The sequence below is a fragment of the Sesamum indicum genome, linkage group LG6 (assembly GCF_000512975.1).
Source record: "Sesamum indicum cultivar Zhongzhi No. 13 linkage group LG6, S_indicum_v1.0, whole genome shotgun sequence".
Taxonomy (NCBI): domain Eukaryota; kingdom Viridiplantae; phylum Streptophyta; class Magnoliopsida; order Lamiales; family Pedaliaceae; genus Sesamum; species Sesamum indicum.
Genome location: NC_026150.1, coordinates 21,323,006 through 21,347,310, shown reverse-complemented (window position 1 = coordinate 21,347,310; position 24,305 = coordinate 21,323,006). Strand labels below are relative to the sequence as shown.

Below are 24,305 nucleotides of genomic sequence, written 5' to 3'. Positions count from 1 at the left end.
TTTTGCCTTTTTGTCTCCCACCCCCCCCCCTCTCTCTCTCTCTCTCTCTTCCTATATTTATTTGTTTTTCTTTCGGACCAGCAGTTTCTCACACCATCCAACCCACCCCCCTTTTTTCCTTTTTTAAATTTGAAAAAAAAAACACCAAATTAAGAAATCGAAATATTTTAATTAATTAAAAGTTAATTGTACGTACATCCCTCCTCAAAATACCAAATTATATTTTTTTCAAAAAAAATTAAAATTATACTTACAACCCCTTCAAAAATTCTCTATATATACTTAATTCCCATTCGTCAGAGTTTGGATGAAAAATTGTGATGTTAACAAAAGAAATTACATAAATTTTGATTTTTGCCCCTCATTTAACATTCTCATATATTTTTTTTTTGTATTTATAAAAGAGTAAATGTCATAACTATATATGGAGTGAAGGTAACATCATTATATTTTTTTTTATAAGTATAAAATTATTCCATAGAAATGTTAAATAAAAAGTGATAATAAAAGTTTATGCAATACTTTGCTCACGTCAGTATTTTACGTCCAAGTCCTAAGGAAAGAAGGTTAGATGTAAACAGTAAATTTTTTAAAAATGTGTAAGTGTAAATTTAAAACTTTTTTTGGTAGAAAACGTAATTTCACATTTTTAAAAGGATTTAGGTATAATTAACCCATTAATATCATTACCATTTTCCAATTATGACCTTCTTTCTCTTTTTCATCATGAAATGCAGCAAACTTAATTTATCTAATATTATTAAATAATAATTTGGTAGTAAAAAATATTAAGTTGGGCGAGAAAGAGAAAATTATATTTTTTGTCCCTTCAAAATACCACTAAAACGTTTTCAGTCCTCCTTATTTTATGAGTTACGATTTTGGTCCCACAATTTTATTATTTAAACAAATTCAGTCCGTACTGTTAAATCTCCGTTAGGAGCTAACAAAGTATGCACGTGGGATTGGAATTAAGGGGACATTAGGTGCATTATGGCACCCAAATTGGTTGATGATCATATAAACCTATTTTTTGACTCCAAACTTTCTATGCCAAAAACAACTCAAAACCTCCTCCTCTTAATGTAAAAATTTGATTATATGTCATTCAAAGAAACATCACATTTGTAGTCATGAGTAGAAGCTATGCGAATGATTCGTCAAATTCATCATATTTTGGGTTGAGGATTGAGATTTTGGATGAGTCGATTTAAAGAGTAATAGTGATAATATACAACTGTTAATTTTTGCCTCAATTTGTAATATACGTGTTCTCGTATGAGAATCTTTGTTATTTTTTAACGAAGATTTTTAACGACAGGAATGGAATCTAATAGTAACTTGATAAATTAAAATTGTAACACGTAAAATAAGGACTAAAATATTTTAATAATATTTTTTGAAGACCAAAAAATGATCCATAATGCACTTCACTAATGGAAGAATATAAATTGAAATACCATGTTATAGTCTTTTATATGTATTTTTATATTTTTTACGTTAAAAATTAAATGGGTAAAAAGCAACTTACTCCTGTGTTCTCAAAATAGATAAAAAAAATTCCCCTATGATAAATAAATTAGTACAAAAAATCCCTTGTGAAAAAGTTAAATAGGCAAAATACCCTTGGTCCATTTTAATTTTTTTAAAATTTTTTATTTAAATAATTATATTTATACCTTTTATCGTAAATAATTAAATTAATTTAGAATATATAAAAAAGGTTGCAGTTTTGTTTTTCTTTTATTTTTCTATGTTTTAAATTAATTTAATGTTTATGATAAAGGGCATAACTATAATTATTTAAATAAAAAATTTAAAAAAACCTAAAAATAGACCAAGGGGGTATTTTTTCCTATTTATTTTTTTATAGGAGGATTTTTTGCTAATTTATTTATCACAGAATTTTTTTTTTGGTTTTTTTGAGAATATACGGGGGTAAAAATTGTGTAAAAAATCGAAAATTGTTTTCAGAGGGGTTTTTCTCTCGTCCACCGCGGCGCAACTTACAAAATGTTCGCCACCATACGCGGAGCCCGAGAGAACCATCTCCTCAGCCGTTGCAACCAACAAAAGCTCGCCACGTATGAATGGGGATACCGGCAACAAAGCACACACGTACACCAAACACGGCAGCAAGACTGTATTTAACCCACCCCGGGGGTTGGTGTCTACCGTGCGCCCGGGTGACACTATGTTTGTCGTCACTGGTGGAAACGGGCCCCACAGCTAGGAAAAACACGTTTGACTTTTACCCTTAAAAAAAACCTTTGTCCTTTGTTTGGATACCTATAAATAATAATAATAATAATAATAGTAATAATAAGGATTAATTTCAGTTTGATATCTTTTAAAAATATGAAATCATATTTTTTTAAAAATTAAAATTATACTCACCCCCTAAAATACATTACTTACATATAATTTCTTTTTATTAGAATTCAGATAAAAAATACACGCAAGCAAAAACAATTGTATAAATTTTAAAGTCAACTCTCATTTAACGTTTTCATTAAACAATTTTGTACTAATGAAAAAAAATATAATGTTATTAACCTCGCCTCACATATGTATTATATTTATTCCTTTATAAGTATAAAAATAAATATAAAAATATTAAATAAGAGCAATTACATCTGTATTTTATGTCCAAATCTTAACGAAAAAAGGTCAGGTGTAAATAAATTTTTTTCAAAAAGACTGTAAATGTATCTTAATCTTTTTTTTGAAAAAAAATGTGTAATCCAACATATTTATAGGGGATCTAAGTATAATTAACCCTAATAACAATAAATTATTTTTCTTCATTTAGAAAAAAGGATGAGAATTGTTGAAGAAGGTGGTGGTGCTCAAAAGTCATGGTGGCCAGCTGTACCATGTTGCCGATTGGGAAGAAGACCATAATGTCCTAATCACTAATCACTAATCACACACTTAGTAAATTAATTGGCCTATACTTATCAGTAATAGTGTCTTACTTGTTACTTTTTTTAATATTTTTTGGGGTTGATTAGTGGAGAAACACTATGATTTAATCTTATCTCAATATAACACATACACCATTAGTCATTGGATGCCTGCAAAATTCACTTTTCAGCTACATCATCAATTTTTTTACTATTACCTACTCACATTAATCCCATTACATTTCTTCTTCTTCTTCCCATTATAATATTTCATATATTTATAATAAAAGATCTGAACTGATGCATGATAGTCTTATGTTGATCTTGATCTGATCTATGATGTAGTTAGAACGATGTTTCGATTCCAAAAATGGAAATTTTTACAATGTATCATAAAATATTAAAAATAGTTTATTTTGAATAATTGTTTCGTCCAACGGTTGAACTAGAAAAAGAAATGTAAAATCCATCAAGTTATGGTAGAAACTTTGTATAAAAAGTGTAAGTGCATTTGCCAAGGGCGAAATGTTGAGATCAACATACTTAGAACTTTAGTTATAGAGAGGAGGGAAAAGGGAAGAATTTAACATACTTTTGAGGCAAAACTTTACCTTTTGTATGCTAAAAAAGCATATAAAGGCAAATCTGCACTTTGGGATTTGGGATCTGATAAAGACATTGCTTTGACAGATTAGACCATTATGAAAAACTGATAATAATTTACATGCATGTATGTATACGTACCTTTTTAACAGCAAAACTGATGATAATAATATTGCAGGACCAGATTTTTATTGAACTGAATCAAAGGCTTCTCACTTTAGTTATTCCTCCTTTGTGTGTCTCCCCATAAATCTGTCCTTGACAGGGAATTGACCATGCACAAAGAGCAGCAGTTCAGACAATTTCATGGAGATTCATGCATGTAGCTGTGGTTTTGGAGGTAAAAGGAAGAGGGTCCACTTTATCGAATGGAAAAGAGAAATACCAACGACTGGAAAAGAGTAATGAACTGAAGCAATCATTACCAGACAATGTGTAGGCTAATATATGAATTTGGATACTTGCTTTTAAGGGCATTAGAGTCATAGAAGATAGCACAAATCATACACATTTCAAAGGAAATTAATCAGGAAAATATGGTGATCATAATCTTAAGATATCTCAGGAAGTATTGGGAGATGCAGTACAAAAACCATAAGGTTGTCAATAATATGCAACTGATAGCCAGGGAAAACTGAAATATCATAGCCCACCTTACCATGCCAATTGGAATAAGTTAGCATCAAGGAGTTCGCAGCGGAGTTCATTAGAGAAAAAAAAAAAAAAGAAGTAATAATAGAGAGTCAAAATTCTTCTGCAACCAAAATGAACCGGAACTAGAAACCAATTTTTTGATAAATCATTTCACGACTGCTGTGATTTTGTTCCAAAGCTAGTCAAGATATTGAAAGTCACTATTGTTTCCTTCCCCTTCCTTTCTTGGCTGGCTGTGCCTCTGCTTGCTCTTTTCCACCAACTTCAGATATATCAGCTGAAGACAAAATACAGAGGACCTCATTGGATTAGGCAAGCACAAAAATCTGATGCTGGAAATGGAGAAAAGAAAATCTCTGTACGCAAAGAACTGTACACATAAGTGGAATGAAGAACTGCTACCAATATGTCTATTGGCATCAAGAAGCAGTAATGTTGAAAGACTGAATGCAATTTCTACTTCATAAGATAGCAGGCAAATTCTCTCATTTTTTGTACGTAAAATATTGGAGTTAAACTGGAGAACAGGGCAAAGGAAGAAATTCTAATTTCAGAATACACATCACACAAGAAAGCTACCCCAATAAGACTTGCGTTTGAGGTAGTTGGCAAGGAGTAGGCCTCTGCAAATTGAAGAATCGCAGAACCAAAAAAGTACAGAAACATGCTGCTTGGTCATTTCCAGTGAAATCTTGCCATTATCACCCAATTTTACAAAACGACTTAAGCATTGACTCCAGGAACCCTGAAGACAGAAGGTGCCTAAAAACTGTGCAGTAATTTCAAGGCACTCTTGATGAACTGCAATTCCAGTACACACTTGCAAGGAAGCATCACGTGAAGTTGCTCAGAACCCAAAGAGGACAAGATCACCATGAGCGATCAGAGGCATATACATCAACACCTTGCTGGATAAGTATGTGACCTCCAGAAATGAAAAACTAATACTTCCACAAAGATATCGACTGACTCATACTATCTAAATATTGAATGCTTTTACCAATTCCTACTTCAAAAGACCAAGAAGTGATATATACCAAACATATCAAATCCCAAGTCCCTAAGGTCTGTTCTCAGTTCTGCCTACACAATGACTGCAGCAAACTGAAATATACCAATCTCAAATTCCCCTACTTCCGCCTCCTCCAGTCCATTTCCAGAAAAGATGAGCATTGCCAATGATAATAACAATTTCCAGTAGCAGACAAAGTGTCTAGACTAGTAAAAACCTCAAAAGAATACCTTCTGGTCCACGGGCCATCAGAGTAAAGAATACATTATTGAGCTTCTCCATCTTTTTAGCATCTTGTGCTTGGTCTGTCTTAAACTTGATACACTGATAAGAAAGCAAAGAGCCATTAGGTAGGGAAGATACTCAATAGTTTAAGGTTTAACATTCTATTGACGCAAGTAAATTCTTATTCTCAAATTTTGCTAGTGCTAGTCACTGTAGAAATGATTAACATAGCTCAAGCACCTTAAAGTTTTATTTTTGGACATGCGAAACTGCAATCTGATTTAGAACACTGATCAAACTGTTGACAAGTGACATTCCACTCAAACTGGAAAAAAAAGAACTTTCACCTGGCAAAACATTTATGTACCATGCGATGAAGTGATAAAGACAAAAGCACAACTGCTGAGGATAACAAATTAGCATTCCCATTACTGGCATTTGCCCAACCAGGATGTTTTTGTCTTTTACATTTGCAGTTAGGGCCATATTAATAGGGCAAAATCATGCAATAGAAGATAAAGGGACATTCTCTTGATTGGACATAGCTCATTGGGGAAAGCGGAAGCAACCCAACTGTAATCTTAACCATTCAAACTGAGGCCCTCACTGCCTCCAAAAATCCAATTTTCGAAAAACATTACTGCCTAACAACAGCTTATTAATAAAGAAACCTTAACATGTCTCCAAAAACAGAAAAAACGAAAACCAACAAAAGATCATCAAATTATCGCTGAATCCATAAAGAACCGAAACAAAACAAGCACGACAATTACAGCACCAGCATCAACAACACTCTGTGCATTTCAAAGTAGTTAAAACGATCAGAAATATACACGATTATACCTCCTTATCATCAGTCACTTTCAGGACCAATTTGCCATCGCAATGCCGATATTTCATCACATAACGAGTCTGCAACACACAATCAAGCAATATCAATCATAATCGCACGAAAGAGAACTAAAATAGAAAATACAAAATTACGAAATAAATGAGTTAAAAAAAAAAACGTAGGTCAGAGAATTACTTTCTCGGGATCAGCACGAAACAATTGAACTGATTTTTCCACAAAATCGTCCCAAGATGCGATATATACCATTCTGGAGAATTCGATTCCGAAGATGGGTTTGCAGCGAACGTTGCGTTCTTCGTAATTCGTCAGTGTATATGAACCGAAGAACGGTGGTTTGAGGAGAAATCGGCGGCCGTAAATTCGACTGCTCCCAGTTTTGTCTGAGGGTCCAAGGCTTTCCTCCAGTTTAGAGGTTACGAAGGAACGGTGTCGTTTCCGCGTATTAGTGATCTTTTGCTCCTACAATTTGACAAAGTTAGTCGGGTCTTTGGAGCGAATTGTTCACCGTTTTTGCATATATTCAAATATTTCTTTCATTAATTCCCAAACACGCTTTTTTCTCAGAGATCGACAACAGAGAAAAACAATTTTCTCCCTTTGCTCGTAAGTTTTGTTGATTAATTAATGGAGGGAGTTAAAAGTGAAGAAAAAGTCCAAGATTACTCAAATTTTGTTTGAATTCTTTTCTAATACTTAAAATCGGGTATTGATTTAGCACTTTATTAAATTACACTGGAGTCATATATGGATTCATTTCGAGTAATTTAGTGTTTTTTACTTACTTACCTTCACAAATGTAATAAAATTATCAAACTTCAAAGTTAGCTGTTCAATTGAGTTGAATTTAGATTAATTTTTACAGTTGCAAAATGTCATGCAGTTCAATAGTATGAAAACGGATATATGGATTGGTGAACATGTACCTAATAGTATCAAAATGGAGGCAACGGCGGAGGTGGAGGCTGATCGGCTAACCAAATGCTCTTCCCCACGCGCCGCCCACCTGAACCACTTCCTCGTCAACTATGCCATGATCATAAACTTCTATGCTTTCCTACTCCGTTAACATAATCAAGAACCATACAACAATATGTCCAAGTCCAAGGTGATAACTATAGTGCAGAATCAGAGAATAAAACAGACATAGGTGCTTCAAGTCCACTGACTGTCAAAAACTACAACATCCCAGATTTAGAGCATACATTAGAAGCTCAACTTGGAAAGCTAATCACAGATTCACATTACTAGCTTCCAGGCAACTCTTAGGAACGTGCTGCCTAGTACCAAGGCCAGAGTTGCAAGAGTTGTAAGAAATGGCTCAAAACGGGCGTACAGTGCCGGGAATTGGAAAAGCTTACTGCTACTGAAACTTAAATACTATAGAGATATTATTGGGGACGGGAGGGAAAAATGGTGGCACAAGCGTTCAAGAATCAGGGACTCTGCGAGCGTAGCTCAGTACCATCACGAATTCCTTCGCGGATGAGCCAATTGTGGCTGATACTCTCTCAGTGCTAGTTGTCTGAAGCCACAGATCAACTAGATTATTCAACGTCAATGTGGGGATGATCGTCTGTCCCATGCACTTGATGTCAACCTATGAATGATCAGATAAATTCAAACAAAAGAGTTCCTTGCAAAAGCCCATGTGTAGGTGTTGTAGATTATATCAAACTAACATGACCTAGTTTGGCACAGAAGTCAACAGTAATTAGATCATAGGAATGAGATTACCTCAGCTTCACTTGTGAGATCTAACTTCCTCTTGAGGTACTTTTGAATAAAAGAAACAGGTATATTTCCATCCCTGTGAAGAATGCAGTGATATAAGGACAACTCCTTCCAATATACCCATGCTGAAAAAATTTCTTGTGAACTATAAAGTATGCAAGTCTAACATCAGAATTTCAATTCCACAGGAGCCAAGAAGTTACATTTTTTCTCCCATATGGTTAAATACTCCGGCTGGACCGGAGAAACTGTAGAAGCTTTATCATACTACATAAGTCTGATGCCAGAAAGGAGGAGGATAAGTTTAATTAAAACCTTAAGTTGCAACTTTTTTCTTCATGAAAATGAATTTGGAAAACATTGAGGCTGCAATTCACAAAAAGCCCCAGAGGGAAGAAAAGAGAATCATACTCAGTGATCTGCAGGAGTCCACCCAAACAATTCAGATAGCATAATCAACAAATAAATCTTCAACTTACTGGAGTTTCACATAGTAAGTCTGCAGTCATTCAATCCTAATAACTCTCCTGACTTCGCATTTACAGAAGGATCACTAATTAATTCATTATCAACTCAAGTTTTTGGCATCCTGTCATTTTACAGATTGGTGGTTATGTGTCAAGTTCAAACATAAAATACCACTAACTAAGAGGACCAGTGAGAAGCCTAAAAGCAAGATGAAACTAGGCAAGGTACATACATAAATTAGTCATCAACAGTGAAAAAATAAGGCAGGTCACAATTTAAAAGGTACCCCTTTCAATTCAAAATAATGACCATTCAACAGCCAGGATGACAAAAGCTAATGAGAACTAACTTTATTCTCAAGTAACTTGCTGAAATCTGAGGCAGGGGTGGGGCATCTCCTTCCCTGGAAGTATATAACAGAAAGTTAGAGAAATCATATAGGTCTATATATATAATATAACCACATATTTGGTCCTTCAGAAGATTTAATCCTTGCAAGAATTGACATAAACTGCTTACACATCGTTAGAGGCGACCAACGAGAACCAAATTGGATAAGTTCTTCTGTCAAGTTTAGCACTGGCAGCATCGAGCACAGCCTGGGGGGGAGCCAATTCTCCAAAATTCCGTGCCTTTTCACGGATTCTACTAAACTTTTTAGGCCTTTCAGATTCTGGAGGGGCATGGTCACCGTAATTCTTCTCATCTTTAACTTTTGATTTCTTTCTTTGTTCCTTATTCTTGGTTTTCCTAGGAAGACCCTCATTCTCATATGAAAGTTGCTCTTCAGATTTAGCAAGAGTTCCTTGTGTGCTGAACTTAGACGACTTGCTCCTATTTGCTGCTTCAACCAAACAAGTTAAAGGTTTCCAGAGATCAACTTTTCCTTCCCAATAATCAGGACCATTCCCTCTCCCTCTATCGGAGTTAGGGTGATTAGATGGCTCGCCAGCAGCAGAGTTCTGTAACAATATATTTTTGGATCATGCAACAACAATTTTAGTTAGCATGAAAATTGGTATTTGTAACATATGAACAAGGCTATGAAGACCACGAAGGAGTGCCATGTGGATCTTCACAAAGTTCAGAACTATACACCATACCTGCCTCAGGTTCTGAGTAAATTTGTTCAACAACTCTGGTGAGCTAGAGCTGTCAGGCTGATCCTCAATGGAGTTTGAAACTGGTTTTTCTATGATAAAACTGGAACCTTTTGATGCTTTTCTTGCAACAGATTTTGATCTTCTTCCGGTCATTCCAATCTGTGTCGATACTCTGGGGGTGCTGACCACCAATGATGAAAGAGATCTTTCCTTTCTCTTGGCAGGCAACACAACAGGAGTTACAAGTTCAGGGGCCTTCACATTGATCCTCTTATGAGGAAATAATTTTGCCCTTACATCTTGCAAATTATGATCCGCCCTGATTAAAAACTCTCAGTTAATTGCTAAGGGAAAACATTTTTTGTTCCCTCCAGATTAATAAAACATTAATGACCCAACATATATGCAAAAGAAAAGCAAATATGAGCACATCAGTGAAGTGCACAAACAACCTGGGCTATGATTAATCTTTATTGATGCAAGTTCCTGAAGATATGACAGAAAGTTTATACTAAAGAAAACAATGCCCACTTAAGTGTAAAAAGGTTATACATGAGCAGTTAGTATCAATCTTCATTCACTACAGTTATGAAAGACTCCAGTATCTAGATTTCTCGGTCTCATTATTCCTGAACTACTTCCAGCATTTCTCTATTCTTTATCATGAAAACTGCACAAAATCACTGTCCTATTTCAGTGCAAGTTCAATCAAGACATCACAAGCATATCAGGCAAAAAGCATATAATGACCACCAGAAGCATATTATACACTGAAAGACCATAATATCTGCATTCCTCTCAATGGAGGAAGAATTTGACCCAGGACAAAGATGTCATTTCCAAAGTATCAAGGGATCAAATCCACATATTTTTAATTAATTTATAATTAGTAGATTACCCATAATTAGTGAATTACACCCACATGTTAGCAATTGGTGAGGGGTAAAAACGAACTTACACCCCTGCATTAATTACCTAAAGGGTATAAATAGCCCTTTGTGCCATTGTAAAAAGGGACTTTGGACAATCAAAAAGAAGACAGATTTTCTGACATGTGAAGTGTGTTTAGATCACAAGCTCCCTTTTTATTCCCATCACCTCTATAAAACTCATAACTATACCATACAAAGCCGAAATATCCACAAACAACAACCAAGAAATTGCAATCTAATAAGGCTACTGTGAAGGTGAAATAACAAATAGAAAAAGAAAGATATAAACGACCACACTGATTAAGAACATACATTTTTCAGAGGGTTTGAGAGCAGACTTTAAGTATCACTGTTATCATGATTCTTATAATTAGTAAGTCATGAATAAACCCTCATTTACCTTAAATAGTATCACATGCATTCTATGTTTCCATTTCAAAAAAGGACTAGAAAGACTAGACACACAACTTATGTTTATGCAAGTTTATAACTCTGTATGTCTCAGCTAACCCGAGTAAGAAAATGACAAGATGCTAGCAGATCTGACCTCAACTTCTCCAACGGAACACATCCCAAGTCGATATTGCATATTGGACAGCAGTCCATCTCCTCGTCTGAGAGCTTCTTGTAAATGCATTTCCTGCAAACTGTATAAAATTTATAGAAAAGAGTATCATATACCTCATCTAAAAATATTTTAGAATTATAAAAGACAGATATTAGTTGAAGGAACTTTCTCCTGAGAAACATCAAAGGCCGGAAACTAGTCTGGCATAAAGCATGTAAAAGTACCTCCCAGCCAATTATATAACTGGGCTGGTCCTGTGAGACAAGTAACAAATTGTAGAAGAAATTACCCCTGTAAAAAGCCTTTCTTATCAAGCAACCTATGATGTTTGGGTTCAATATACAAAACAAGGCAAGAATAGACCACCCACTGCTAAGATTGCTCAGCCGTCTTGAAGATTTTGACTGAAAAAGTTTCTCCCACCTGACGTAAGGATTGGATTGTACCTCTGTCCCCATGTTCCAACCATAACAGAAAGAGTCTCAATATAACTCAGTTTTTGGTTAATAAAACAAAAAACAAAGGAGATCACTATCCGCTTCCAATAATTAATCAACATTCCCGTTGCACTAAATATTCAGCAAAAACTTTCTACCAATTCAGCTCACATGAACACGTCGTGAACTGACAAATTCCCGATGAACCATAAATTCGTAAACGCCGCCCAGTCTACTGTGCAGACCAAAGCCACACAAACACACACTCGTAGAAATGAAAATTCACAAATAACCCAAAACCACATCTGAAAACCCAGATCATTAACATGTAATCCACACAAAGAAAACCCAGATTACAGCAAAACCCAAATCAAAAAGCACCTCAAATTGAAAACAAGTCAAAATCCAAAAAAAGCGACCACGAATTACAAGTAGAAATCAGGAATCCAAGAAATTAGAGCAAACACGAGAAGAAGCAGCATGCTCACAAGTGTGGAGGCATTCAATAATAGTGGTGGCGTCGCGGAAGAGCTTGTGGCAGAGAGGGCATGTCATGCATGGCGCCACCGCCTCCCGCCTTACCTTCACCACCTGATGCGACATCTTATTATCCAATTCACCTAAATCAACAAAATAATAAAACTATCTTTCTCGAACCCACCCACGTATCTTATGCGGTGCATGCTAGCGCAAACGCACAAGGGCTCGGATTTACGTCCATTCCTTCTCCGTCTACTCTATCTGCATTAATCCAATAAACGAAACCCACAATTAATACCACAGATGCATTCAACAACGAGCTCCTCAGATAAGAAACATGGAGTACAAGTGAGGCAAGGAATAGACGAGGATTTGCGAGGGATTACTGGTATAAAGACCTGTAAATCTGAGGAACGATTCAATTTGGGGGAAAGCCCGGAAAGGAGAACGTGGGCTGAAGAGGGGTGGCGCCTTGTGGATGATCTGTGCGTATGTGTGAGTGTCTGTGTGTGTTTTTGTGTGTGGGTGGTTTGGGTGTCGAAATCGAGAGAGCGAGCGAGAGAAGAGAGAGAAAGAGAGAGGGGATTTGTTGTTACGATCAGCATGAACCAAATATACGACTTTTTACTATTTAAGGAGAGTTTAAATTTTTGTAAGAAGTGCATTCTCAGCTCTGAAATTTTCAAGCAGAGTCGCTATTTCATTTCTTAAATAAAAATATGTTCCATTTGGATATAAATATTTTGAATTTATGAATAATTAAACAAAGATTCAAATCACTTTAAGATCCATCAATTTTAACAATACAAAGAATTTAAAATTCTTTTAAATTCAGACAAATTTCAAAGAATTTATCTATATATTGAAGCTATCTACCTAAGCGCCACATATCCGCAGATGTGATAGCTTCAATGAGCTCTATTCCGTCAAATAAAATTTAACAATTTTTTTAGATAAAAAAAATATTAATATTTCTCCAAAAGAATCTAATCAATATTATTTATTTTTATATACTTTTCAAGTAAATAAAAAAATATTTATCCAATATATGTGTATTTATCTCATAGATAATAGTCAATAGTTTATTCACAAAGAAATTGCATTTTTAAAAAATAAAATATAACTAAAAATGTGTTTCTTTTAAATATAGAAATAAGTAAATACGTTTATTTTATATACATTTATTTATGGTATACAAAAAATATTTTTAGAAAAAAAATAAATTAGGTGGGTCTGGGTATCATCCGGACCATTGTCATTCTTAATGGATAGACACGGCAGAAATAGAATATAACCCTTTATTTGTCTATTTTACCCTTCAAGAACAAAAAAAATAACTAAACAGGTCAATGATTAACGCATTTTTCATTGGATCGGAGTAATAAACCAACTCAAAATAACAATTATTGATGTCTAAGTGGATACAATCCATAGCAAATTGACGCTCTATACATACCAGTTGACTCCATTTGGCAATACATGCATTAATTACCATGAGATATAGCTATGTGATCCCATTATTACCGGTGGATCCTAATTTAATATTTACGAATTTTAGCTTAACACCACCTCAGCAAGTTTAACGAGTTGTGTTTATAGGACAACCCATTTTCCAATTCAAGGTCCGGAGTCGGGTCCCACCTCTCATTAATAATCCAACGCGGACATTGGACCCCATATCCAGCTCAGATCGCCGCATCACCTGCGGCCTCGACCCGAAACACATATATATGCAACACTCCTTTTCTTTTTTTCTTTTGGATTTTTATTTGTTATATATATATTACATAATAGAAAAAAATAGAAGTATATAATTTGTTTTCTTTTGATCTTTTGATGTTCGAAAGTATTTTCGACTATTATGAAATAATAAGAAGCGGTCGAAATTTGTTTGCAAGAAATATATAAATATTGATTTAAATTTAATAGTTTATTGATTTTTGAGAAATATTGGACCTGCAGATCTCGAAAACGATATTGCAGAATAGTCCGGGGGCGTGTGGGGCCGCTTGTAGTGCGCAGATTATCATGCTCCGTTGATCAACGGCATGGTGTCGTTTAGGGCTTATGCAAGTTTTGGCGCATTTTAGCATGTGCTCCGCATGTTAACATTAAAAAATATATATGAATAAACTACAACGAACTTTCATAAATTTTCTAATAATTAGAAATAATTTTTTATTATTTAAAAAATATAAGTAATCTTTTAAAAACTCATGATACTCTAACATCTAACAAATACTTTTCTAAAATTAGTTGTCATGAGAGGATATTGATTAGACGATTATTAATACTAAGGGGTATTTGATTGTAATTATAGCAAATTTCAGAGGGTCCCTGTTGTAATTTATTTAAAAAATAAACAAATGTATATCTTGGTTTGACAATTTTCTCCTTCGTTTAAAAGTTCAGAAAGTTATCTACAGCAGAGGCAAATACGTCAATACATTATTTAGAAAATTTATTCATGTTAAATTTGGTCGATATATCTAGTTTTTTTTTACTTTGACATTACTCGTTGCTTTTTAAATATAAATTAATTATATAATAAGTGCAATGTACTTACAATGTGATTCTAACCGATGCAATCGAGTTAAAATTAAAAACCTCACAGAAACTACTTTTAGTGGAAAAAATGTAATATACCATTACTTATACTTCTTTCTTTCACAAATAACTATTTTTTTAATTAATTCATTGTATCAAGAAAAACTTTATTTATTGTACATTAAAATTTTAATTAACTTTATATATTCTGATCAGTTATTCAATTTAATTTTATTTAATTAAACAAATATAATAAAATAAATGAATTATGCACATACATCGAATGTCATAGTGTTACGACACTGGTTAATTATTATAATAACTAACTTACGTGACAAAATATTTATTGATAAAAGTACCCTTAAATATTTTTATTTATTTTTAAAATATTTATTTTTTTAATCAATTAACTTTGTCAATAATTTCGTATTCATGCAAACTCAAAATATAACCATACGCTTAATTATATAAATTAAGTTTTATTTTATTTAAATATTTTGAGTATGAATAAAAGATATCATGATTTTTGTGATATTAAATGAGCCCAACATGTTTTAATTGCCTTAGCTTTTGTGGGTTACATAATAAAAGTTTGATCAAATTTTGGACAAGTGTTCAATTTATTACTCCACATGACATACTGTAAATAAATTAATAGCATTTATGTTGACATGAAAGTTTCAAATTTAAATTGGACCAACTCATGGCCAAGGACATTAATTCGGACAAAAATAGACAACATTTTGCTGCCGCAGCCAAAAACACCGTCAATTTCGTATATTTGCAATCCAGTCCCTGTCATTTATTTCAAAATTATTGTCCATCTTGCATTTTGTAGTATATTTAGGAAAAATTACGGCTATCTTCCTTAAAATTTAATATACGGCTATTGAGGTAATTATGATAAATTTTAAAAAATATAGTTATAATTTACCCTTATATTTAATACATACAGATCATATAAATAAAATACATTTATTCATGTCTCATGTATATATAAAATAAAATATAAGATGCAACGTCATTTTACAATAAAAAAGATCCAAATTAACCCCAATCTACATAACTTTAGGTCTACGACGTAGAAATTGAGGAGTTAATTGCATTTCACCCCCTTCTTAAAACACTAATACCGCAAAAATCCCCATGAGACGAAGCTTACCGCATTGCCTTTTTTCGTCGTTTTTAGTTCAGGGGGTTGCGTTGCCTTTTTCAACGAACATAGTGTGTTCAATTAGAACCAACAAGACCCTTGTGACGAGCATATGTGATTATCGACAAGAAAAACGATCCACAAGCAAGTACAGTAAGCATCACCACCTACACAAGAAGTAATGCATTAACACCATGATGAACTGCTCTTATTCACCTGCATGGAGAGAATTTGCAGATGTGTATTACCCATTTAAACAGGTAGCCATGGTTTTCCCTCCATGGATACGGAATGTTCATCCCGAATATGGCTGCAACTAAAGAGTACATAGACAAACACACAGTCCCGGAACTTAGGAACAGTTCTAGCTGCATGAATATTGTGGAGATCATGAGCCTAGGACGAAAGGATATGAAGATGTAGATGAGTAGGAAGAGTTGCTAGACCTGAATAAGTTGATTCCGATGATTGTCTAGCTGCGATGGAAAAGACAGCTTTGTCAAATGCAGAGTATATGTCCCGGTTCTTGCTAGAAATCTAGTAAAACATCGATGTTGGCGGTCTGAAACTTAACGTTACCTGAATATTGATGTAATCTTCTGTGTCGTCAATGTATTCTCGCAACTGCAATGAGAAGAAAGAGATCTGAATATTCAGACTACTGCATAGTACTCACAAACACTGGAGTAATGGATTGGCATACCGTGGTCAGCTTATTCATTGTGCTTTCGATTTGTACAAAGTAAGCCTGCGAAACACAGCAGATATACATTATTAATGATTTTACTATGAAAGTATGAAGAGAAGAACTTCAGTTTCTTGCAGTAAAACGAACAGACAACCTCAAGCAGCATTTCAAGTTCCTCGACGTTATTTTCCTCTTGACTACTGGTGACTGCACTTGTCCTGCTGCTATTCCTGGATATCTTTGAGCTTATTGTTGGGGATTCATCGGCTGTCAGCTGCCACTTGGCATTTCCAAAATCGGTGGGTGAGGAAGCTGACACGGCAGATTTTCTTGACAAATAAAGGTCGGCCATGTCGTCATCGTCATCCAGAAGCTGCTCTAGTTCGTCCCTTACCTGGAAACATTAAACAAGACAAGTAATCTCCAACACCACCCCTCAAATCTTGATCGGTAATATAGGAACAGAGATGTACTTTCTGAACCCGACTCGTTAATCTTGTCATAGAACTCTTCAATTTTCTCACACGATCCAAGTTTCGACTGCTTGTCTGCATATACGATTATAACAAGTTTACTACGAAATATTAACTATAATCATAAATCCCACTACCATGGAGATAAGTTTATTGATTGTAAACATAACAACGAAGCTCACAGAAAATGCATCTTATGAGCAACATATGCGTACAAGAATCTCAAATTTTCGGTGAATATTAGGCTGCTGTATTCTGGAGGGACGGAAACATCCAACATTAAAATGCAATTGAAACAGAGGAGGATAAATCCAATCACCTTAGCAGTCAGCTCATCCAAAGCAGGATAAGCAGCAACCTCCAATTCTCTAGTTTGAGCATCAAGAGAGCTACATATACCTTCTAATGCTACTTCTAGAGCTCGGAATTCAAACGGGAACTCTACGACGAAACATCACTCAATTAAACTGTCATGAGTTACTCTCACTAACATCAAGTAATAGCACAGTACTTATAATCATAGATAGAAAAACAGCAACGAAAAGAAGCAAATCTTTGCAGAATACCAGTTTGTTGCTCAGTTCCAGCTTCACTATTTCGTGATTCAGGCAACTCTTCTTCTTCTCCTTCACCACGGCCAATCGCCAACGGCAACCGCCTTTGGAGCTCTTCAACAATTGGTAAGACATTGTCATCAAGAGGATCCCTTAGTAATACCTGCTTATAAACAAACACAGTAAAAATCATCCATCCTTGCTATCACTATTCGCATCAAACATCAGCAAGAACCTTCAACTACTTACCTCATCAATTGTTATGATTGCCTTGATGTGCTGCAATTATGAATTCTAATCAGATTTTCCGTCAAAACAAAGAAGCAAGCAAGGTAGAAAGATGTAGAGGAGAATCTTGTCAAATCTACCTCCAAGTTGAGGACAATTGCCTTTTCCCTTCCCAGAATCGCACAAGGATAAGACAACAAAGGGTCCAGAATTCGAAGGTCTCTGGCATTTATGGGCACTCTTCTCATGATATCATACTTATCCAAATCCAAAACCACCCCCTGCCCACTACCGTCCAACACCATCCAGCTCCTCGAAACCGCACCTTTCTTCTTGAAAGACATCTGAGCTTCCACGATGAACCCATCCTCCTCAGCCATCTTACAACTGAATTCCTTCAGCCCAAACCCCCTCCATCAACCAATAATCAATCATTTCTTGAGGACAAAAAAGAGGAAGTTCAGACCTTACCCTTTTACAGCTTACAGTAGCTGAATCAACTCAGTGAACGTCCAAGGTGGAAAGTGCTAATCAATCTTGATATTTTGGTACGGGTTACAAGTATATGCGGGGTGAAAGTGATAAATGAAGAAACTTGGATTGTGAGGGTGGAGGGGCCATTGATGGGAACTCCGCCTCGGTAGCTGATATGCATGGCTGGAGATGGTGAAGGTGGGCCGACTTTATTGTAGATGATAAGTACGAAATGCAGGCCGAAAGGAGTAGTGCTCACTGCTAAGTTCATGCAATGTTGCGTCACTGAAATTCCAACTGGCTCCATCCATCTGAATTAATTACATAAAAAATATATAAATATAAAATTTGATTCCATCAAATATAATTTAAATAAAAAAAAAATCACTTACATCAACTGATATTCATGCCAATGTTAGAATGTGAGGGCGTTTTGGGCAATATGGCCTAATTGTACTTTGGATTTTCTTTATGCTACCCACTGCATTTAATTTTAAATTTTGAGTTTAGATTTTTCAATGAAAACGAGTTCAGATATATGAAATCTTCAACTTAATCAAGTTAAATATTTGTTTGTAAATTATTAATCAATCTAAAAAATGTGAACATTTTCAAATTGAGTCACTATGATCAGGTTATTTTTCGGAGGTCGGGTCCAGCCCTTCCAAACCCATTTAATTGTTCAGTACCTGAGGACATTTGGGCTTTTTTCAGATTTTTTTATATGTCAATTTATCCAATTATAGAGTAAATGACAATATTATTTAAATAATTACAAATTATATAATTTCATTCGAAATCCGAATTTTTGTTGATTTTCCTACTAATTTTTGCGTTTCATAGGATTTTTTTTAAATTTTTCTATTTTTTGATAAAATATTTAGAGTTAGTTATATTTCGTCATCCGAATTATAATCGTTTTTAGGCTCTCTATCTAGTCCCAACACGCTTGATGTTAAGAAAAGATCTCTTGCAGGAAGGTTGGCTAGAGATTTCTTGTAAAAAAACTAGCCCTGCTCAGTCCATAATGAGAATATTTTCATCTTTTTTGCATTATTCTCTTTATGCACATAAGAGAGGAGCCGTATGAGCATTTAATTCCTTTTTTTTTTTATCAACTATAATCTCAATTTAATGAAATTTTGCATTATTTCAACCAAGTTTTTTGTCGAAAAGACATCACACGCAGTGTACATGTGATATTTAAGAATTATGTGATAATTTTTACATAAGTTTAGCATATAATATTTTTCAATAGAAAATCAAACAAAAAATGATCATATATAGAAAAAACAAATTTGCAAATTAATATGATAAATTATTGAAAAAATAAAATTAAAATCGAACATAATTCAAATTGCAAATATAATTTACCCAAACATCTATTTCGTATTTATTGCTACAAAAGTTATTGTTGGTACGCATAAGTAAGGCGAGTCAAGCACCGAGGCCTCCGGTGCTGTGCACCTGGGCCAGTACCAAAGAAGCCATCGCGTGCGCAGAGATTCCGCGCCACGTGGCAAAATGTGGTTGCGTCATTACAGATGAAGGGCAATCCATCTATCCCGAGTTGTGTGGTTCACTCACTGTAACCACATTTGACAAACACAGATATTAATTGAATTTGAGGCCTAAACTGACGCTACCTAACGCACTACAAACTTCTATTCCACCCGCGCCTGCGCCATTGCAGAGACTTTTGATCAAATAAAAGATGGCGGCCACCATCTTTGCCTGCACCACAACTTCATCAATCGCACGCGCCGCCGTCCTAGGGAAGGAGTCCGCCGTGCGCCCCTTATCCATTCTTGGTAAGAACCACCATCCCTCTGCTCCCCCCTAATCGTATTGATCAGAACAGTGACCAAATTTTGTTCCCATAACTCTCCTGCAATTTAGGTAACTTCTTTCAAATTTATAACATTTATATGTTACTCTAATACATTTGAGAAGTTGGTAATATTTAAAAATGTAATGGCATACTCGGTGTCAGGGTTGCCATTGATGTCGAAGAAAGTTGGAAGAGTGAGGTGCTCCACGGTGGGAAAGCCAGAAGAAGGTGAGTCAAAAGTTCTTGGGATGGGAGCTTCACTTGCAGTGGCTGCTTGTGCTGCAGCCGTGTCAAGCCCGGCCGCGATGGCTCTGGTGGATGAGAGAATGAGCACAGAAGGAACAGGGCTGCCGTTTGGGCTAAGCAACAACCTATTGGGGTGGATCCTTTTGGGTGTTTTTGCTTTGATTTGGTCTCTCTACTTTATCTACACCTCTAGTCTTGAAGAGGATGAGGAGTCAGGGATGTCCCTTTGAAGCACGAGATTGCTATTATTCATCTTATTGTGTAGAACTATATCAGAGGTGCCTGTAAACCGCTGCTCTTTCATGTAAATTTGTGGCTCCTCAACTCGGTTGTCCTTTCTAAATTTTGCCCAATAACCAGGCATAAGTTTACCATAAAAGTAAGCGTTAGATTGATATAAGTGAATACAATCCCTTTGTGTATAAATGATTCTTGTTTCTTAATTCCATTTCCATTTATGAAGTGCGTCCAAACTTTTGGAATGACTCAAATCGAACAACAAAATTAGCTCTTCCCCATGCTGTAGAGGGACCAAGATGGAAAACCTTACTTTGGGAGCCTAGTCTCTGAATTGAACTCAAAGCACTAATACAGAGGATGAAATGAATAATAATCCTAATCCTTGCCTGCAAAAACCATGACGATGCACTATCACAATTACTTGATCACAAATCTCCGCACACATGGTGGGCTCTTATCGTAAAAATGACAAGCTAAGGTTTTACACTTACTATGCCTGATGGTAATGGTGCAGCTTGTACAACGATACTCTCCCGCCAGCATCTCCCAGTGCCATAAAACCTCCACGAGGGCTAAAGTCCACACACATTGGGTGGTGCAATGTCTGATTAGCGGGAGGCCAGTTTGTGAAAACAGTAAGTGATGGAACGTGGATCAGCTTCATGCTATTCTTCTTCATGCGGGAAATGATGGCCAAAATTTGAGCATCATGATTGAATTTCATAAAATCCACCTTAGTAGTCAAGTTCTCAATAGCTTTGAGTGGTTTCCTCTTCCCGCCCAAGAATTCTTCTCTATTGTAGATGTTCACAATCCCACTGTCTGAACCAGCTGCAAATAAGTTCCCAACAGAGGAAGTACAAAGGGCTGTACCATTTAGGCAACCTTCATCAACACCTATGTGGAAGCAAGACCTCGTTCTCATGTCCCAGTGGTAAACTTGCCCATCCCCACCGGAGCTCAGCAGTTGCTGACCATCATTAGTAAATGCTACTGATCGGACGGTTCCATTCATTTTCAGTGTTCCAATGAGTTCCTTCGTCTTTGTTGAAACTATTAGGATATACCCTTCATTGCCAAGAAATGCAATAGTCTTAGAATCAGGACTAACCTCGAAGGATTCCAAGCTCTTTTCCTCCCTTCCTGCAAGGGGGCCTATTTTATCTACCCTGTCCTTAACTAAATCATAGGTATAAAAAAACTTGCGTCTGCCTGATAGTATAGCATGTGATCCCTCTGGTAAGAAAGCAGCCTTGTAAATTTGATAATCCTCAAAGAAGACGCTCTGCAACATGTCATTCTTTTTGCCGTCAATGTGAAAGAATCTTAATCGTTTATCCTTTCCACCAACAAGGAACAACTGTCCATTCTTGTGAAACTGAACAGAATTAACAGTACTACTGGAAGGATCTTTCATATTAGCATCAACCAGTCTCGAGTACTCAAGAAATCCAGGTAATAATTTCATGCTCCTCTTTACGACAAGGTCTTCATTTATTCTGAGGATATTATCTGCATCTTTGGGATCCTCATAACCACCGGCTACCACCACCCCAGTTTCTTTCTCTGAATCCTCATCATCAGAACTATAATTTCTTGGCTGGTCATCGAGACGTGCCCATTCAGTGCCTGGATTCATCTTTATATGCTGAGCTCGCAATCTTGCCACGTACTCAGAGCGAGAAATAAAAGTTTCATCCTCTTCTTTCCTAAGCTTCCTCAATCTGTTGACTTTAGCTATATTTATTCTAATTTTATCCTCTTCATCATCAACCCAGACCTTTTTCCTTTGACGGCTTTCCTGTCCCTCAGTACTTTTATCTCCAGAATCCATGTCCTCCTCATACACAGACAACACACTGTTTGCTGTTCTATCAGTGAAAAACAATGCACAATCATTGTCCAACTCCTCTCCAGCCTCATCTTCATCATCCTTGCGGAACTCAACCGGAGTATACAAAGGGCCAAACAAAAAGTTCTCTAGCTTCGTCATTTCCTTCTCCTCAGCTTCCATTAGCTCATCATTATCCTTCTGCCCTCTCTTTCTCTTCTGATTCCTCGTACCATCCAAAACAATCTCGTTTCCATCTTCAACCTCTTCTTTACCCTCTTCAAGAAGCGCAATCTCGCCTTTCTTCATCGCCTTCTTTTTCTTCTTCACCGGCTCCTTAGGTACAGCATTTTGAGAAATCAGGCTCATCTTTGCTAAGTCACCAACTGCTCCAACCAAATCAAGATGCACAAATTAATAAATGATGAATCAATAACTAAACCATCAAATTTCAAGCAACTCATTTGATGACTGTGCACCACCATAATCAACCGCTAATGAAAACAATATTTGCACGCATGTCAAAATAGCGCATAAACTATATGAGAAGGAGAAAAGAAAAGAAAATCCACAGAATCTCATGTACATGTCGTCAAACTAGGTAGATTAATGAGCTAAATGTAGAAACGAAGAACATGGGTAATTATTCAGTTCGCTCAAAATAATTGTACAAAAGCTTCCTCATCAAAAGCTCAAAATATCATCTTTTGCCCACTACCAAAAGTGCGGGAATCATAAGAAACAAGAGAGCTTACGACGAGGTTTACCGGCGGCTACGACTTTTCCTCGGTGGCGGAGAAGTGAACGTTAACAAAGGCGGAGGCAGAATTGCTAGGGTTTCGGGGGTCCGCGTTGTAATGCTGCATATAGTCGGAGGTGCTGTTAAATGGGCTGCCGGGTTTTCATCAGCATTTCTGGACAGATTGATATGGGCCTCCGTTATTTGAAAACGGGCCCATGGGCTCTTGTGGATTGGGATTTCCCTACTGTTTTTTATTTAACATTTTCTATTTTTAAGAATATAATGGATATCCGATATTACTTATATTTACACTCCCAATTTATAATTTATTTATATAAATTATTCATATTTTTTTGTATACAACATACCATGAAGAACGTCAATATTATTTATAAAAGCCATCATTATTTCTTTTAAAATTACACATACATCCCCCAAAACGTCAATATTATTACACAAATTAACTTCATTTTTTTTTGTGTCAGAGTGATTTTTAAGTAAACGGACTGTGAATTAGAAGGTGTAAGTATAATTATCACTACTTTTTTTAGTACGCATGGCACACCCAAACATGACGGCATATTTGATTCAATAACTTAAATATTTCATTAATTTTTAAAATGTATATTCTTTTTACAAAAAAAAAAAATAAAAGATTTTAAAATAAAGAAGTTATTGAGACAAAAGAAAATAAGTGGAAGTCGAAAATACTAATGATGTCCCCTTAAAAATTTTACAAGTCTAGAATTAAGAAGGTAAGCCGGCACCAAGTAGGCCTCCACGAGCAAAATATCAAATCTATAGTTTGTCTGTTCTTACTAACTTGGAAAGCTCTAAAAATGAGCTCAATTCAATAGGATGACTCAACATACAATTAGGGTGATACATCAGTTGTGCCCATGACATCATAAGACAGGTCAAACTAAAAAATCTTCAACTAATTCCACTTAGATCGATTGAAGTCAACTTTTCAAGCAGTAGGTAACGGATTTCCAAATTATCTGGTTAATTGGTCAAGACCCCTTCAAATGATCATAACTCTTTGCAGATAAGTCCAACTTTCTATTCTGTTTTTGTTATTTAGCTAATACGTGCAACTTTCCGACGGTATATAATTTGCGCTAAATTAAGGCATTATGCAGTTATTTTGGTAACTAAGTCTCTCATATTTCCACACTTATTTTCTCTCAAACTTTAGCTACTTTTAAGTTCACTTTTGCACTCAACACGGATTTTAGCATTCCATCATTATATTCAATCATTATTCTCACTTTATTTCAAGTTCTTCCTTTATTCATTCAGTAAGATTGTTATCGATTGAAGTAT

The 24,305-nt window shown here is 35.5% G+C and overlaps 5 protein-coding genes across 12 annotated transcripts; 1 reads left to right on the top strand and 4 right to left on the bottom strand.

Moving 5' to 3' along the window:
• LOC105165333 (signal recognition particle 9 kDa protein) lies at window positions 4,133-6,755 on the bottom strand. Its single transcript, XM_011084309.2, has 4 exons — window positions 6,428-6,755; window positions 6,244-6,312; window positions 5,406-5,499; window positions 4,133-4,440 (listed from the first exon to the last, which is right to left on the bottom strand). The coding sequence occupies exons 1-4, from the start codon at window positions 6,497-6,499 to the stop codon at window positions 4,364-4,366; spliced, it is 312 nt and encodes a 103-aa protein (XP_011082611.1). The 5' UTR covers window positions 6,500-6,755; the 3' UTR covers window positions 4,133-4,363.
• Window positions 7,285-12,580, bottom strand: LOC105165334 (E3 ubiquitin protein ligase DRIP2). Of its 5 annotated transcripts, none has more exons than XM_020694923.1 (9): window positions 12,359-12,580; window positions 12,158-12,233; window positions 11,981-12,083; window positions 11,035-11,134; window positions 9,556-9,874; window positions 8,972-9,414; window positions 8,802-8,855; window positions 7,988-8,060; window positions 7,285-7,850 (listed from the first exon to the last, which is right to left on the bottom strand). In XM_020694923.1, the coding sequence occupies exons 2-9, from the start codon at window positions 12,173-12,175 to the stop codon at window positions 7,680-7,682; spliced, it is 1,281 nt and encodes a 426-aa protein (XP_020550582.1). In that variant the 5' UTR covers window positions 12,176-12,233; window positions 12,359-12,580; the 3' UTR covers window positions 7,285-7,679. The 5 variants fall into 5 exon arrangements, with proteins under 5 accessions (XP_020550582.1, XP_020550583.1, XP_020550581.1 ...); XM_020694924.1 differs by having other exon boundaries at window positions 12,154-12,233; window positions 12,371-12,579; XM_020694922.1 differs by having other exon boundaries at window positions 12,371-12,579.
• On the bottom strand, window positions 15,742-18,386 carry LOC105165331 (magnesium transporter MRS2-I-like). Of its 3 annotated transcripts, none has more exons than XM_020694270.1 (12): window positions 18,087-18,386; window positions 17,756-18,010; window positions 17,637-17,666; window positions 17,400-17,550; window positions 17,153-17,274; window positions 16,834-16,908; window positions 16,515-16,754; window positions 16,376-16,420; window positions 16,252-16,296; window positions 16,119-16,166; window positions 15,921-16,040; window positions 15,742-15,839 (listed from the first exon to the last, which is right to left on the bottom strand). In XM_020694270.1, the coding sequence occupies exons 2-12, from the start codon at window positions 17,993-17,995 to the stop codon at window positions 15,750-15,752; spliced, it is 1,206 nt and encodes a 401-aa protein (XP_020549929.1). In that variant the 5' UTR covers window positions 17,996-18,010; window positions 18,087-18,386; the 3' UTR covers window positions 15,742-15,749. The 3 variants fall into 3 exon arrangements, with proteins under 3 accessions (XP_020549929.1, XP_020549930.1, XP_020549931.1); XM_020694271.1 differs by having other exon boundaries at window positions 17,756-18,002; XM_020694272.1 differs by having other exon boundaries at window positions 16,119-16,148; window positions 17,756-18,386.
• On the top strand, window positions 19,476-20,592 carry LOC105165330 (photosystem II reaction center W protein, chloroplastic-like). The gene is made up of 2 exons (XM_011084306.2): window positions 19,476-19,900; window positions 20,083-20,592. The coding sequence occupies exons 1-2, from the start codon at window positions 19,804-19,806 to the stop codon at window positions 20,394-20,396; spliced, it is 411 nt and encodes a 136-aa protein (XP_011082608.1). The 5' UTR covers window positions 19,476-19,803; the 3' UTR covers window positions 20,397-20,592.
• Window positions 20,515-23,153, bottom strand: LOC105165329 (U3 small nucleolar RNA-associated protein 18 homolog). 2 transcript variants are annotated; one of them, XM_011084305.2, is made up of 3 exons: window positions 22,993-23,145; window positions 20,898-22,623; window positions 20,515-20,792 (listed from the first exon to the last, which is right to left on the bottom strand). In XM_011084305.2, coding segments are annotated over exons 2-3 (1,710 nt in total). In that variant the 5' UTR covers window positions 22,607-22,623; window positions 22,993-23,145; the 3' UTR covers window positions 20,515-20,791. The 2 variants fall into 2 exon arrangements, with proteins under 2 accessions (XP_011082607.1, XP_011082606.1); XM_011084304.2 differs by having other exon boundaries at window positions 20,515-22,623; window positions 23,005-23,153.

What these genes read in the sequence shown, in the direction of transcription:
- LOC105165333 (XM_011084309.2), bottom strand. Translation starts at nt 6,499, where the DNA reads ATGGTATATATCGCATCTTGGGACGATTTTGTGGAAAAATCAGTTCAA. An exon ending in TTCGTGCTGATCCCGAGAAA is followed by an intron (nt 6,313 to 6,427) that starts GTAATTCTCTGA and finishes TGTGTGTTGCAG; the next exon opens with ACTCGTTATGTGATGAAATA. An exon ending in GATGGCCCGTGGACCAGAAG is followed by an intron (nt 4,441 to 5,405) that starts GTATTCTTTTGA and finishes TTTTGTCTTCAG; the next exon opens with CTGATATATCTGAAGTTGGT.
- LOC105165334 (XM_020694923.1), bottom strand. An exon ending in TTACTCAGAACCTGAGGCAG is followed by an intron (nt 9,415 to 9,555) that starts GTATGGTGTATA and finishes ATATTGTTACAG; the next exon opens with AACTCTGCTGCTGGCGAGCC. An exon ending in ATCTCACAAGTGAAGCTGAG is followed by an intron (nt 7,851 to 7,987) that starts GTAATCTCATTC and finishes GATCATTCATAG; the next exon opens with GTTGACATCAAGTGCATGGG.
- LOC105165331 (XM_020694270.1), bottom strand. Translation starts at nt 17,995, where the DNA reads ATGGCTGAGGAGGATGGGTTCATCGTGGAAGCTCAGATGTCTTTCAAG. An exon ending in TAACGAGTCGGGTTCAGAAA is followed by an intron (nt 16,755 to 16,833) that starts GTACATCTCTGT and finishes TAATGTTTCCAG; the next exon opens with GTAAGGGACGAACTAGAGCA. An exon ending in AAGATTACATCAATATTCAG is followed by an intron (nt 16,167 to 16,251) that starts GTAACGTTAAGT and finishes CATTTGACAAAG; the next exon opens with CTGTCTTTTCCATCGCAGCT.
- LOC105165330 (XM_011084306.2), top strand. Translation starts at nt 19,804, where the DNA reads ATGGCGGCCACCATCTTTGCCTGCACCACAACTTCATCAATCGCACGC. An exon ending in GCGCCCCTTATCCATTCTTG is followed by an intron (nt 19,901 to 20,082) that starts GTAAGAACCACC and finishes ACTCGGTGTCAG; the next exon opens with GGTTGCCATTGATGTCGAAG.
- LOC105165329 (XM_011084304.2), bottom strand. Translation starts at nt 22,606, where the DNA reads ATGAGCCTGATTTCTCAAAATGCTGTACCTAAGGAGCCGGTGAAGAAG.